This window comes from Aulostomus chinensis, chromosome 14 (genome assembly GCF_037954235.1).
Source record: "Aulostomus chinensis isolate RoL2024-O1b breed Wild chromosome 14, RoL_Achi_v1.0, whole genome shotgun sequence".
Taxonomy (NCBI): Eukaryota; Metazoa; Chordata; class Actinopteri; order Syngnathiformes; family Aulostomidae; genus Aulostomus; species Aulostomus chinensis.
In genome coordinates this window covers 7,431,489-7,448,022 of record NC_141333.1, presented here as the reverse complement: position 1 = coordinate 7,448,022, position 16,534 = coordinate 7,431,489, and the positions used below count along the sequence as shown (strand labels likewise).

Below are 16,534 nucleotides of genomic sequence, written 5' to 3'. Positions count from 1 at the left end.
CTGCTCCTGGTTTAATACAACTTAAAATATAATCCTATTCATAAGTTTAGGAGCCTTAAAAGAGAAAGAGGCATTTCACATCCCATAAAACAAAAGCAGACATTTTGTCTGTTGTAGCAGTAAAAGTTCAGATGTAATTAGAGACATTAACAAGGGTTCAGCACCAATTAGCTTCCCAGTGAGCTAACAGGAATTGTTCTCAGGCCTCTTGGAGACCAGATATTTACCTCCGATACGGAGGTAATGTGATCACCGACTTCTGTCTGTTTGTTTGTGTTCTTAGCAGGATGTTGTAAAAAGTAATGGACAGATTTTGATTAAAATTGGCAGAAAGATACGTAACATTGCATGGAACAAGTGATCAACTTTTAGAGTTGAACTGGTTCAAGTTGTAGATCCTGGATCATGAAGACTGTTCGAAATCATTGGCAGGATGTAGTGTAGCTATTATGGTATTTCTGGACATGTCTAAGGCTAATTTCAATCAAATTGCTTGAGTCCATTTGAAATGGGTAAAAGAAGAATGCGTCAGCTTTCAGAAATCATCTTGATTGTATTTTGGATCAATGATCCAGAGGATGTATTTCCATTATACATTTACGAATGGAGTTTGAGGGTACTATTTTTATTTTTTGAATCCTTGACTTCAAGCAAAATGTTTTGGATTCTTCCTTGGCTCATGATGCAACCTTCAACCAACTTCGCCGAAAACAAAACAGAATAATACAGTTGAAAAAAAGACCCCATGGGTGAACATGCTTAGGCATGGAGGCCTCACTCTGTTGAGAGCTTTTCAGTCAGAAGCAGAATTATTTTGAAAATGTTTTTGTCAGGGTTGCATCTCCCCCGTTACAACATGTACTGTCTGAGTTGATATAAACACTATTTTCTTGCATCTTTAAGTGTGTATTATCCACATACATGTCTTTAGATGTTTTGTTTTAATATCAATTTTGTACATTACCATAGACGTTGACAGTGGTTGTATGGTTCGTGGCCCCAACATCATTCTCAGCCAAGCAGGTGTAGTCACCTGCATCGTCCAAACGAACTCTCTCAATGTGCAGGCTACCATCCTTCCTCACGGTCACGTACTGATCTGAGGTCACCTGTCAGATTGTAAAGTAACAGGCTGAAATGTTTATTTGAAAAAAAAAAAAAAAGCATCATAAAGATGTAAGATTTAGAATTGTGTTCTTACTAGGCCGTAGTTGTGCAGCCATTGCCTCTCAGGCAGTGGATTCCCAGCCAGCAGCACACAGGGTAAAGTCACCTGCTGGTCCTCTATCACACTGAGCACAGTCGGACTCATCGCAATTGCAGGTGAGACTTCAGATGTCATGGAAACAATAATACAAAGCTGGTGTCAAAAACAGGTGAGAATATTCAAGTGTTTTTATGTCAGCAGGGAATTTTAAAATCCTGTCGAGCTTTTTAATACAGTTGAGAAACGCAGTATGCGGGCAGCAACCTGTTCTGTGCGCAGACCAAAAAAACAAAACAAAAAAAACACGTCAAGATAAAAAAACAATTACTGAAATCCACTTTTTACCTCACACAAATACTGTACTTGTGACTGCAATAGCAATTTCTAGATTATTTCCTTTCATAATACAGAGAAGAATCAGCATTTTCATTCTGTAATTCGATACATTTCGATTGACAAAATGCAGAAAATTCTCCCAACATGCTCCAAAATTATTCTGACTAACATTTCAGAATAACTGTGCAAACATGATTAATGTAACAGAGTAGCATAATGAGGCCTTACTCTTTTTTAACCATATATTTAACATATAAACAGCGCAGTTTAAACAGTATACATTTCCACAGCTGCGAGAAGTGAACACTAAATGTGCAAACATATACATCACACACACACACACACACACACACACACACACACACACACACACACACACACACACACACACTCAGACATCATATTTGCCTGAGTGGTTTGCTAAAATGTGATGACTGCTCTGGGAATACATACTCACACACAAAAACACACATTATTGCTATGGAAACCTCAGCTTTACTGCTCTCTACTTCCAGTGTTGTTCCAAAAGAAACTACCGTACATGTGCTTCTGCACTGGGTGTGTGAGTGTCTCATGAGACAACACTGTCAGTAGGGGACTGGGGCAGTGGGGCAGTAATATATGTCATCTGGGTGGGTCTGCACTTTCTAACCTTTGGCCTATATATAAGGTCTCAGAGTGCTTCCAGTGTAGAGAAACAGTGAAACGGAAACAGTTGTTAACAAGGCACATGTGTCCAAACACACCCACTAAAATGTGCTAATGAATTTAGACTCACATGTCAAGACTGAGACAGACACAGAAAGACTGACATGTGTATTGCAACTGAAAAAAAAAAGCACTGGACATGGGAAAGAGATGTGATCCTTGTAAACTCAGAATAAAGGAATTCAAGCATGTGTGTCTGTCTTTGAAGTGCAAAAGAATTTCAAAGGAGAGAGGAATACTTGAGCAGTTCAACTACATGTCTGTCCTTCTCTTTCTGCTTGCACGCCATCAATCAGTCATATAGAGATAAACAACAACATGTAGGCTCCCTGTCCAACACATTAACAATGTAAACTATTTAACGTTCAAAACTTACACCAGTAGATTTTGAGTATGAGGGACAAACAGAAAGAGAGGAAGACATTTCACTTTATAACCTGTTCAGCGTTGTACCCACCCAGTCCAGTCACAGTGATGCTGGCCTGAGTCTGGATCCTGCCAAAGTGGTTGTGAGCTTCACAGACATACACTGCCTCATCCTCAACCCACAGGTCTGACAAGGAAAAAGACCGTTAAGAGCTTAACCACATTAGTTATATGTACAATATACAAACGTACAGAAATAGTAAACTCACTGGTGATATGAAGACCTCCTCTGCTCTGTGTGATGGTGCTGTGTCCCTGGCGCTTGTTGAAAAGTAGAGAACCATCCTGTCTCCTCCAGCTGACCTGTGGTTCAGGGTATCCTTGGGCATGGCACGGTAGGGTCACGTTGGAGCCGATGTCCACCGCTACATCTGATGGCTCTCGTGTGAACGTCGGTGCAGCTGCATTGGTAAAGGTTGATGATAGCAGGGGTTGAAAAAAAAAAGATTCTGGAGGCATCCATCTGTATCATATTTTATAAACAATCAAGCTGTCCATCATGTAGACTTGGCCACTTCACCACTGACTCTAGGACCAGATGTATAGAAGAATTCAGAGTATTCACACAACGGCAAATATATGCAAATGCCCTTTTCACAGTGGATTTACAGACTCTGGATGTAAAACAATGTTCATATGCAAGTGTTCAGGTCTAGCATGCATATTCAACACAAGTCTAAATTAGATGTAAACCAGACATGTTTGGCTCTTGGTCCAGCAAAAATAATTGTTCTTCAACACGACTAAAGCAGCCTTTGTATCATTACAGCCATCACACACGAGAATGTAGCGTGAGCCTTAACAGCAGTTTCATTGACGGTTTAAGGCTTCACGCTCAAAATCAAGAGCTTCCATCCATTTGGTTCACTCATGAAAAACATTTAAAACTTGCCTCCCACATCAAGAGAAATCTTTCCTGATGAGGTGCCAGCAGCGTTGACAGCTACACAGGTGTAGTCTCCAGCATCAACATTCTGGGTATCCTTGATGGTTAATGTACCTGCCAGGGGGTCTATGTTCAACGAGGATGTTGAATGCAGCTTGACATCACCTACAAATTAGAACCAACATAAATATTTATGGATTCAGCGCAAAACATTGTATTTGCACAGGATATCACGGGACAAACTACTCGATCTTTCCGTTCAATTACTTTTCTCCAACTGAACCATGTGTTGTAGTGCCCACACACTATTTTAACAGAAAAGGCACGCATCCATCTTCCATCTGCTTCTGGTTTTACCTTTGTACCACCAGATATCGGGCTGAGGGATTCCAGATGCAGAGCAGGCCAACACAGTGGTTTCTCCGAGGCCGATGAGAATCTCACTCAAAGCCACTGTCACCATAGGAGATTCTACAGAAGCAGAGAGAGATCATTAAATGAGAGTGTGAATGGAACAGTGGTATGTGTAAGAATCTGTGTGTGTGTGTGTGTGTGTGTGTGTGTGTGTGTGTGTGTGTGTGAGTGTGTGTGTGTGTAACAATCACCAATATAGGTAAGGGTGGAGGTCATTGTGTCAGTTCCTGCCTCGTTGCTGGCCAGGCAGCCATACACGCCTCCATCCTTTTTCTCCACGTTTCTTATAAACAGGGAGCCATCAGGTGTCATTCTGTGTCTGAACACCGGAGATAAAAAAGGAGATTAAAAAAAAGCTCCTGTCATAAAAGGTTCATTTATCTCGAAATACATCAAAATACATCTGACAAAAGATGGAAGTCACAGATGATTAAAAACCCAACATAAGATCTTTTCCATGAGATGTTTCTAATATCAAATCTCTCACGGTGAAAATGCCTGTATGTACCTGTTTGATGCAATGATAAACATGTCGTTGTGGGTCCAGACCAGGCGAGGTGGAGGGTAGCCGCTGGCGGAGCATCTGATCCTGACTTCCTCTCCTGTTGCAAAGGTCTGGTTCCGAGGCTCCACTGACACTCTGGGCACCTCTGGAGGAAAAAGTGTGATGAAAAATATCACCATATAAACGAATTAACATTTAATTCATATGGTCATTTAACAAAAGCAGTGACTAAAAGGCTAAACTCAGTCAGTCAGTAATCGAGCTTTAGGGAAAGTCAAAGTTCGTATTTGCAGAAACTGGTGTGGCTCTTTCTTCTTACGTCCAAAATTTCAGTTTAGCCATAAGATGTAACAGAGCATAAATTTTTACTGTCATTGGAAGAGTGATGACTGTTGCTACAAGTAATAATGTTTCACAGTGTATCTTTCACTCTCATTTCCTCTCTTAATGGTAAAACAGTGAGGGATAGTGGAAGCAGACCTGGAGAAGCTGTGGAATCTGTAGAGATTTTCCGAATGATTCATGATGTGTATCTCATCTCTTTCAGGGTGTGTTTTCTCAAGAGTCTCTGAACTTTCCATCTTGTAAAAAATGTGTGAGAAAATGTAGTCTCAATAGAGACTTAACATGGGCTGGCACAAATCCTAAACAACAAACATCCAGTTCATCTAAGATGCCAGAGAGGACTTTAGTCAGTAATGAATTTGTCATTTATGTTCTCCATGCCAGCGTCTTTGAAAGCTGGGGAAAGTTCAAAAGGCATCGCGCATACAGTAAATGTGAAGGAATGCATGGTTAAGAACTTCAATCATCACTGATGTCATGTTTCTGAAGACATACAGCTCGTTTCTCAAATGCTGCTGTTACATTCACAGGCAGCACTTTTGATGGATTACAACCTTGACCTCCAACCTGCCATTGTGTTGACTTTAAAGGCACGTGAGGCTGTATACTGACCCACAAGGTCAAAAATAAGGGCGTCCAACAACTGCAGAGCCCTCTGTCAGTGTTTACAGCCCAGCCAGGCTCTTCTCTCACTTGTCTTAGTCAACCTGTAAGGTCAGCCTGCCCTGAGGGAGGGGGCAGGACACCTTTGAGTTCAGGAACTAAGAGACGGAAGATGCATTCTTCAGTCCTGACTCAGCATCAACAGTTATGTGTCAGGAAAAAGCCTGTCTTTAACACACCCTTCATCACCTGCTCCCTCTTTCTTTCCTCCTCCTTCACGCATCCGCCTTCACTCACTCTCAAACTGCCCCCTCTTCTATCTGTTCCTCTACTTCTCGACGGTTCCCCGCTTCATTTGCCTCTTGTTACCTTCCACTCTCCTTTTATCCATCTATGCATCTACACTAAATTGGCTGATTTCTGTCCACACTAAAACTTAACCCGCTCTCTGTAACAGCATGTGCTGTGTTTTAACAGCTGAACGGGTAATTAGTTGCTCTCTTTTGTATTTAGGGCCGAGCAGAGAAGCCACATCAGTTTCCACCTGGGTTTTCTTCTTCGGCTGTTTCTCAATGAATTACAATCAAAGGGTTTGAAGATACAACTTTTGAACCTTCAGTCCAATTTTCAATTCTGATGAAGCTGCATTTGATGACGCCAATTTCTGCTTTACTGGATTTTATGAAGACTTTTATTTCTTTAAATAAGCACAGGCCACAAGTTTTTTTTTTCCCCCCGTCGTCCTCGACATACATACATACACAAAACATCTTCAAACCACAGAAAATTACCGGATGGATTCAAAATTTTTGACCGACTCAGCAAATGGAAATTAGTGGTAAAGCCTCAAATAGGAAATGAGGAAATATCTCAGCAACCGTCTAATACCTTAATATGAAACTTGGCATATGAGCTCAGGATGTCTTAATTAGGATGTAAAAATTAATGTATTTCACTTCACAAACACAATTCTTCTGACAGGTGATCCAAAGATGAGACATGGCAAAAAGTCTGCTTGATTGATTACAGCCAAATCAAAGACGAATGACTCAAAAAGAACTTAAAGTCACGTCTTAGTTAAGGCAGTGTTAATTATGAGTTCATGGACAGCAAAGCTTGTAGACAAATTTTTATTATGACCAGATCATAGTGACCCTACGAGACAGCTTGGCTTCTTGATTGATTTTTGCAGCTAATACACTTTAAGTCTCCAACAACTGAGGAAAACAGCAGTTGCTCAGGCGAGACTTTCATTAAAATCCCTAGTTTATGATCAAATAATTGAAGGCCAGACAAGAAAGAAAAGATGCATTTTTAAATTTGTCAGGTAACACTGGAACCCATTCTGTCAAAGTGTTGTCAGAAGTCCAACCTGACTCACTTCAAAGTGTGTCTAATGACTAGGATGGGACCGACCAGGGGGTAATTACAAAACCTCCAGGGCTTGCTGACAGCTGTTTGACGAAGGAGACAAAGATGAGGTGCACTGCAAACTCCATCAACGATAACAAAAATATGGAATAAAGACTGCTCTGAATCATCTGTAGACAGGACAGTAGTCTGGAGGAATGTTCCTCATTCTTCAAAAATATCTAAATCATAAGCTAAGTAGAAAGCACCCAGAGAATGCACAGCTCTACCAAGAGGGCATGTGGACACCGGATTTGGATCTGGGAATCAGAATGAAGTCCAAATCATATTTCAAATTTAACCACTTCTTAATTTTAATCATATCATATAAACCTGGGAATATTGATGAAAATCTTCAAGTTAGTTTTTGAGACACTGGCACAAAAAGTAGAAATAGGGCTCCAGGATTGCTGATCCAAAACCAGATCAGGCCTAGAACTGAATGCCACTGTCTCTCAAAAATATCCACTGGACTGTCAAATTTCATCAGGAAGTCATTCCCTCATCCATAACTTGTTGGCATACTTGATGGCTGCAAATCGCTTGGTTCCATCAATGGCCTAGAAAAACTCTCCTGGATCCAGGATCAAGAATTGTCAGAATTTCCTTCATAGGTTAATTTCCTTTGTCTTATGATTCAGGACACCTCCATGAGGATATGACTGTATCTTTCAGTAAAATAAAATGGAATCAAAATCTGTCCAACTGTTTTTGAAATACTTTCCTTACAAACCAGCATAAAAAAACTGATAACTGATAACGTCTTTGGCAAAAGTAATCAACCCCTCAGAGAGCACTCAACTCCATCAAGAAAATATTACCGTACGGTTTCAGATCAATTCCAAAATCTATCTGATGGCTTCTGAACGCAAGCTCTATCATCCAACCAAATTTCCTAAAAATCAACCCCCAAATTGCTGAGGTGAACTGCTTACTTGCAAACAAAACAATGACTATGATCGCATTACCTCATCAGCACAAGAGAAAACTTACGTTTTTACACATCCAACCAATAGCTATACCACTATGCTAATACCAATACACTTTGGGCGAGAGGCAGGGTCCACCCTGCACAGGTCGCGAGTCAATCACAGGACTGACATCAAGAGATAGACGTGTATTCACACTCTCATTCACACATGCACCACTTAGAGAATCCAATTTAACTTAACTTGCACATTTTTTCTGTCAAAGGACAGAAACACAAGTATGAGGACCTGCTTGATGCATTTAGTTTACTGTAACGGCATATGACTTTTGAATTGACTCCTAAGATTGATGCTCGTATAGCAAAGTGAATTAGGGGTGTTGGTTTTCGAGACACTGGATTATGTAAAAAAACAACAACAGTTTTTTTCTTTTTTATCACAGCTTTAAGTGGCTGTATTATAGCACCGTTTCCTGGCCAATGCTCTGTAGTACTCGCCAGATAGCCAGCGTTTCTGTCTTTCAGTGCAATAACACACTCCTGATGAAGTGTCAATGAAATGTTAGGAACACGACTACAAGAGCTGTCTAGAAATGGAAAACTCTACTTTAGCACTGCCAGAGAGTCAGGCATAAATAATTTTCACATGTCCAATAAAGCATTAGGATGAATTATACAGAGCAGGAGAAGGAAGGAGGGCAGGAGTACTAGGGAGACGATCATGTGTTTAGGAAGAAGGTTGTATTTGCCAAGATTTGCGATTCCCCCATGGTCTAAATCACAGTGGAAAATCCTTCAAACACACCACAGACAATCGCACACGTACACCAGCAACAAAATAGCTCCTGCTGCTGCTGCTGGAAACACATGTTTCTACTTCAAGAACTTGACATTGCACAAGCATTTATAAACACACACTCCTTACCTTGCACAAGAAGGTAGACTCGCTCTGCTGTCACTCCTCCTTCATTTATAGCGGCACACTCGTACCAGCCTGAGTGGTCTGGTGTGACAGCAGACACCTGCAGAGAGAGGTTGGTCAGGACATGCACACGAGGTTCCAGACGGGCATCAACGCCTCCTCTCAGCCAGGTGAGGTTAAAGCTGACTGTGCTGACAACATGGCAGGTGAGGACAGCGTTGGAGCCAGGAGAGGCGGTGACGTTGCCGTTGATGGTGATGGCGGGAGGTGGCTCTGCAAGAGGAGAACATAATGTTGTTGTTGGCAGCTCTTGGGAGTTTTACATCATGAAGGAAGCTAAACTTTATAGGAATTAACAGCAAGTGGTTGTTTTCTCACAGTACTGACACTTTCGTATGTGTGCAGACATGCAAACGTTTACACTGGAGTCTGAGTTGTGAAAACTCCAAAGGTTTTCACTGCTACAGTAAAGTATGAGCATTGGTGAGATTGTTATGGAGATGGAAAAAGAACCAAAACACACTTCATATAACAAATTGTTCTTGATTATCCATTATAAACAATTCAGAGTGATATTTTTACTGCGTTTTAAATCTTTGTCTGTCATCATGCAAAATCTATGGAGCAAATTTTTCAAACTTGGTAGTGGGTTGTTGCATAGTCAAAGGTAGAATTCCAACAATATTAGGTCAGATCCATTTAATAAAGCAAAAAATGGCATTGTTTAAGTGGGCTTTAGTTGAGTTGGCAGAGGCATGTAGTCTTCAAGTGCACTCATGAAATTGACAGTTTTATCTCATCCTGTGTCTGAAAAGATAAAATTAAGTAGTCTGAACAGAGACCATTTTTGGCACGATCATTGTAAAAGAAGATCCATTAGCAGCATTAAAGTGAAGAAATAAAATGTGCATGTATGTTTCTCCGAGGTATGTGATATTTCATGTATTTTATTTCAACAAACATGAATATGCATCAAAGATTTTGAAGTATTATCTAAAATTCCTCTATCCGTGTTTTCTCCCATCCCAACCCCGTGAGTCTCAGAGTATCGTCTGTGCAGTGGGACGGGGAAGAGAGTGGGAAGGAACGAGGGAGGGTGAGAGAGAGGAGAGGTAGCGGAGGCTTTGGCAGGGATGTGGATGCTGCTGGAGCTACTCGGAATTAGGATGACATACATTTGGCAGCTGGGAGGGTATTATGTGAGTAAGAGAGCGTACAAGTGTGAGTGTCTGTCATCTAGTTAAGAATATTACTGGCCCAGGAACAAACAATGGAGTTGAAGTGGAGGATGATTAATTTCACCTAATTTTAGAAATGTCATAAGAAGTTGGATAAACTAAGTCCGCTTGAGTGTTTGGACCCTGAGTACAGTGGGCGAGTTACAGTAATGATGAGTTATGCTCATGTTCTACACAGATCCTTCTTCCCTTCTTGTGTTTCTCTCACTTTTTTTCTTCTCACTCCAACTTCTTCCCTTCTACCGAGCTACGTTAATTCCACGAAGCAGGACCCTATTTCAGAAAGCAAAGGTCGCACAAGGAGACTTTTAGTGACTGCATTGGGACTCAAGTGGTGCTATTCCACAATGGAAGGGGTTCAAATCGAAAAATAAATGCACAACAGCTGATTTCTGGATAGGAAAAAATGTGTTTTTGTTTTGATTGGTGGCAAAGCTGAAGATATAAATAATAGTCCCTCTGTTTTTGCTTGAGCTCATAGTTTTAATATTATGATCATCGTTAGGTCATCCAAGAAAAGTATTGGATAGATTTTCTCTATGTTTTGTTTGTGGAAACTATAAGTATTATTGGTAGTATTACTACTGTCAAAGTATTACCACGGTGGGGAAGAATAACAGCAGTAGTTTGGGCTCTTAAATGCAGTATTGCCAAAAGATTGTGTGAAGAGCACAAGGCCAAAACCTACAGATGGTTAAAATGCAAAGAAATACTTTTATTTCAAAAATCAACGTTGCATTGAACAGTCAGTACTTGTGTTTAGGGTTTTGTAGTGAACATGTCAGCAAGCCTGCCAGACTTCACTATACTGCTTTACCTACAGCACAGTCTATACTTGTACTCTCTCACCCTACGCAGGAACACAAAACATACCATAAACCCCATGACATGACCGCACTGAGGCGTGGATTACAAAATGTTGTAAGCTGAGGTCAAATTTTCCAAAACTCTTCTGCCATCATGCAGGGTCTCTGCATGAGATCAACAGCAAGAGACCCTGAACTCTATAAAATCTAAACTCACATTGACTGGTATTTGGATTCCAACTCCATCCATAAGTAAATGTGTGTAAATCTAGTGAGCGTGATTTCATCTTGCTGCACCGTTTCACTCAAGGTATTTTGTGTCTCTATATGTGTGTGTCCTTTAAGTGTTGTTGTGTATACATGATACAGGACATTAAAGACAATGAGACTTTAAATTGCTCACTTTACCCTTCGAGTAGATCCATCACAATCCAATTACACTTGTTGACAGGCTAATGTTAGCCAGCCTCAAAGCTCTTACACATTCTTGCCAGATAACCCTGGCTCATTACATTCAGAGATGGAGGGCAACACAACATGCACTGTTCATTAATATAAACAACGGTATTACAGTCACGAAAGCCGGCACAGCTGTTTCTTCATGCACTACGCCACATGTTCTGCAATAAGTGTTCCCAACATTGTTGAAAATATACCTCTGGTTTTGCCATGGGTTTTACTGGATTAATTGCATGTAAAAAGTAAATGAGACGGAATGAATAAGACTTAAAATGTCTGCTTACCCGATACATCCAGGAAGGTACGGGCACGTCCGGTCCCAGCGCTGCTGATAGCGACGCACTCATAGTAGCCCTCATCCTTCAGAGTCACCTGAGCTATCTCCCATGACGCTCTGTCAGACTCCCTTGAATCAAAAGACGAGGAGAGGAAGGAATGTTCAACGCCATTACCTCTGCAGTTTTAAACCGTACTGAAGCAGTTTGACGAAAGCAAAAGTGAGCCCACATAAAAGCTCCAAAACAAACAAAATGTTTCGTATCGAATCATGACGTTTTGTGTCGTATTGTCGTGTTGTGTCGTATCGTACCGAATACATCCCTTGAATTGAGAAAATCACGTTGAAAGTATTTTAAAGGAGAATAAAGAGTTAAAAACATGATATGGCATTTTTTTTTACACTTTGAACTCATCTATCAGACTTAGACAAAGTTTTTGATCGCACTATTCTTGCTGCGTTTGCCTGCGATTCATTAAAGTTCTGTTCATATTTGCAGATGTGATAACTTGAAACAGTTTAAAACACATAGAAGACAGTCCCAAGGTAATGATGAATGGATGTAATCCGATTGGCTATGGAGGTCGTTTCTATCAATTCTCAGGCATAGTCAAACTTGTGTCTTTCGGTTGAGAAAGGAAGTTCCAAACCTTTCATCTTCAGTTCTGTCTGACAGCACAGTCCATCTGTGGAGCTCATTTCATGTTCCACTATATTACTGATATAGCTCATATGTCTAGTTATGAGCTGCCATTTGTGCATGAATCTTTTAAAGTGGTTTAAATTGTCTAAGAATTTTGTATCTGCACTGTAAACCCCTGTCAGTGGATTTCTTGACAGGCTGATAATGGGGTATGCATGAAATTATAGTTTGTTCAATGACTGGCTGAATTGCTCCATTTTGGCAGAAGAATGCACTTTACAGCATATTGTTTCCTCATTAGATTTTTGGTCTTTTTCTGATTGTGCAAAGTTCAAAGTTGTTCCTACACAGCCCAGCGCACCTGAGCAGTTGGTCCTCTCCGAGTCGTCTCCCATCCCTGCTGAAGCGCAGAGTGAAGGGGATCAAGCTCTCCACCTCACAGATAACCGCTCCTCTCTGGAGGTAGTAACCATGAGTTGTGGCAGGCATCAGCACTTTGGGGGCATCTAAAAAAAGAAACAAAAGCAACAGCCGTTCATTTACGAGGCACTTAGTCCAAATAAAAAAGTAAGAGATCCATCACATCTTCATCTGAGTATAAGTGACATCCTGCATCACTAACCTGGTACAATACTGGAGAAAGAAACACTGGAGACTCTCTGGAACACAAAACCATCCCTGTCATATCCCGTCACTCGCAAAAAGAAAGCTTCGTTAGGTGGAATAAAATCTGTGATGTTCCAAAGTCCGTACGGCTGGCGCTCAGGATAGTAGCGGATTGGTAAGGTTTTGATCACTTTCCCTGTGATTGACAGGAGCTCCAGGCGGTCAGCCCGAGCAGGAGGAGAAAGCCCCGTGGTGTTCAGTAGGATGTGGGTCGGAATTCCTGGAAAGATGAGGTAATAAATTATTGTATACTTTGCAAAAATGACAACACGAAACTAAAGACAACAGGTGAAATAGAAAAGCTACAACAGCTGCAGTGTCCTCTCTGTCCCTCCCTCACACTGGTGACCTCACTGACCTTGAACCGGCCGGCTGATGGTCTTTTTGAAGTCCAGTGTGGGTTTCCTGGAAAACCCGGCTCGGAAATCGATGGTGCTGAGACCTGATATACGGACGGAGTGTCTCCCTTCACTAGAGGTCTGCAATAAAATAGAAATGCTTGACTATAAATTACAAGTAAATCATTTTTTCTAGCCACATTTTCTCAACATGGTTTTGTCTCATAGTGCATGATTATTTGATACCTCCATGTAACAAACAGATGACTGTACGAGTTAAATAAAACATTACTTTGATTATTTTCTTTACCACTGTATCATTACTTAAAAAAAAAAAACGAGACAGAGGCTATAGTAGCACTTTACAATGTGAGTAGGAGCAAACGAAGTTCTAAAACAGAAAATTATACATTTAATCTCAAACACGACAAGAGAGAATGGGATTTGTTCCACAAGTCTGGTAGGTACTTAATGGTGATGACTTATATCTAAGTCAAACAAACAAAAGGAGGAACAGCAATCGTATCAAAGACGGCCCCTGCTAAATGACAGACGGGGCTCTGTTGTGTAACAAGTTGTGTGCAAGTATAGACAAGCCAGATGAAGTCTGACTGTTGAACATTTTACACCTGAGCTTATAAAACATCCACAATTCAGAAACGATCCATTCAGCCTGACATTCATTCTTTAATTAAACAAACGCTATCACTATAATCAGAGAGTAGCTAATGGCTTCATCATATGGCGGTCTTTTGAAGCCTGGTAGAAATAGAGACAGAGTAATTACAATGAAGTATAGGTTAGTGAGACGTGGAATCTCCAAGGTCTGCTGTCACAGACATTGACTCACAATGCAGAGTGAGGCATACAAACTTAAATTGACATTTAAGAGAACTTATGCGTTCACTTCATTTCAAATTAATAAATTCTATCAAAAAGCCCTGGGTCATACGACCAGACAGGGCTGTGTCGGTGCTAAATCAGTGACGTTCCTCAAGGATAAAGGACATGGGGTACAGGCTTAAATGCTAATGCTGCTAATCATGAAACACAATGCAGGCTGTGGCCTTCAAGCCCTCCTTAATGGCAGCCATAGAATTAGGGGTCTTTAGTTGGTTGTAAATAATAGAGGTCCCTTAAAGGTCACTCCTTTACCAAAGAAAAGAAGCGCCCCTGTCATTAAAGCGACTTATTTCCCAATTTCACGCCCACCAGGACAGATTGACCAGCTAGCAAAGGCCAACACCCTCAGTGGAATAAGCTCTTGGGTGGCAGTAGTTTGAAAAAGGATTTTGAACGGAAAATTAACTGATTAGATTCAGAACATGGAAACAATTAAAGAAAAACAATGTAATAATGTAAAGAGCACACAGGTTTTTGTGGTATAAATGTAATGACAGCTGACATAAGTGTAAGGAGAGCTGAGGTAAATAAACTGTACATAATCGTTGACATGAGCAGAGTCTTCTAAGAGTGATACTTCACCCAAAAAGAGTTTTATGCTTTTCAAATACTCACAAATTCATGTCTTGAGCTTTAAAAGACCTTCTGCGTGATTTCCCTTTGACTCCAAAATGTAGAGCAAGTCCACTACTGATATTTAGCTTGATGCTAATGGCAACTGACAGGTAACAGCAACAAAACCACAGCAATACTGCACCAAAAATGGCCGTTTACAAACTCTCAAGTGCACTTCACTACTTCTTTATCCAACTGTCTGCTCAATAATCCAAAAACTCTTTGATATGAGCTGAAAACAAGGAAACTATCACACCTCCAGTTTAATATTAAAGCAAGTGAGCTCAGACAAGCACAAGCGATGGATGCTCTTGCTTGTCACAAGAAGCTAACAGTTGGTTTGTTTTTAGCTCTAATCAAAGCAGTTGGGGGATAAATGAGTATATGGCTGGTTGAGGAAATGTGGATTTTCCTGGACGATACACTTGAAAGTTAGCAAACCGGAAGTTTAGTTTTGCTGTTGTTGGTTGTCCGTTGCCATTAGCTTCAAGCTAAATAAAGTAACGGACTTGCTCTACATTCTGGAGTCATAGAAGTAGTGCAGGACGGTTAAACATCTTTGTTAGCTTATAACCTATGAGTGAGTACTTAAAAAGTAAAAAAAATTGGGGGGTGGGGGTATCGCTTTAAGAATGTCTTGAGCAGCTAGATAACTTGCTGAACAATGGCAGAGGAGTAAAAGCAGGACAAAATCATTTGGAAGCAGTAGCCTAAAGTCAAATCGTAATGAAAAGTCATAAACTTCCTCCCTTCTTTTTACTTATTTTACTGTTTCAGCATTCAAAGCAACATAAAATCTGAGTTGCTGAGCCTCTCAAAATATTCCTTTGTTTGTGTGTGTGCGTGCGTGCGTGTGTGTGTGTCTCTCTCTCTCTCTTAGGGCTAGACAGAGAATGACACTGAGAGCAGCCCAGAAAGAAAAACAAATCAGACACAAAGACCGAGACCGCCATCGCTCTTCCTTTAAGCAGTTTGCATGCTTTTAAAATTACAAGCTTCCTAAACTGTTATCATGGGCTATAAAATTCAGTATGAAGTTTAATAACACTCATGAATACAGGGGTCAGTGCAGCACAAAGATGTCTCATCTGTTCAGCACATAGTTAAATATTCACAGACACACACACACACACCACAAAAACACATTCACATTCAACGTGGATTTGTACTGTATATCGCATAAACAGATTCTCTTTTCATTGCAAGGGTGTATTTTATGCCTTTATTGAGCGATAGCAAAGACAGACAGGAAACGAGGGAACAGAGGGCAAGAGAAGGGAGTTCCCTTGTGAGCCAGCGAGCAGGATGCTCCGCTATATCTTTATTACCTCCGCCAAGGAGGTAATGTCATCATCGGTGTCTCTTTGATTGTTAGCACGAAACTTCAAACACTAAAAGACGGATTTTGATCAAATTTGGTGATGATGATCATCAAAGTTTGATGATGTTACATGGAACAAGTGATAAACTGTTGGAGGCAACTTGGATCAATCTGTAGACCCTGAATCCTGAAGACTCATCGGCCGTTGGGAGGCTATAGCTTTTAGGAATTTTTTCTGGAGATGTCATTGATGAGTTTTCATCGAATTCCTTGTGTCCTTGCGATACGGTTGATATGTTTTGGCCTCATTTTCTGGATCTACGATCTAGGTGACCTATTTTCGATATAATGGTCAGTGTCTCAGATAAATTTAAGTGTATTTTGATGAAATTGATCAAGGTTGTGTGTAAAGGTTACCCTGCATGGCAGCTGGATTCACAAGATCACACAATAATTCCATTTTGCTGAGCTTCGGTGATTGATGTGCTTGGCTTCAGTGTGAGTTTGATGAGCTAGGCTGGTTTAGTTTGGCCCATGTTAGACAGATGGCTAATCCAATCATCTGTCAAGTATTTCTT

At 40.7% G+C, this 16,534-nt stretch overlaps 1 protein-coding gene across 2 annotated transcripts in view; it reads right to left on the bottom strand.

Annotated features, from left to right (window-relative positions):
• hmcn1 (hemicentin 1) overlaps positions 1 to 16,534 on the bottom strand; it is a 75,787-nt gene that overhangs the window by 38,154 nt on the left and 21,099 nt on the right. For both annotated transcript variants that reach the window (XM_086223240.1, XM_086223242.1), the window contains exons 7-19: positions 13,138 to 13,258; positions 12,736 to 12,999; positions 12,475 to 12,619; positions 11,478 to 11,599; positions 8,694 to 8,963; positions 4,486 to 4,627; positions 4,169 to 4,296; positions 3,921 to 4,034; positions 3,570 to 3,728; positions 2,887 to 3,078; positions 2,709 to 2,804; positions 1,202 to 1,329; positions 965 to 1,109 (exon numbers count right to left, since the gene is read on the bottom strand). In XM_086223240.1, coding sequence (XP_086079366.1) covers positions 965 to 1,109; positions 1,202 to 1,329; positions 2,709 to 2,804; positions 2,887 to 3,078; positions 3,570 to 3,728; positions 3,921 to 4,034; positions 4,169 to 4,296; positions 4,486 to 4,627; positions 8,694 to 8,963; positions 11,478 to 11,599; positions 12,475 to 12,619; positions 12,736 to 12,999; positions 13,138 to 13,258 — 2,026 coding nt within the window. The remainder of the gene's footprint in view (positions 1 to 964; positions 1,110 to 1,201; positions 1,330 to 2,708; positions 2,805 to 2,886; positions 3,079 to 3,569; positions 3,729 to 3,920; positions 4,035 to 4,168; positions 4,297 to 4,485; positions 4,628 to 8,693; positions 8,964 to 11,477; positions 11,600 to 12,474; positions 12,620 to 12,735; positions 13,000 to 13,137; positions 13,259 to 16,534) is intronic.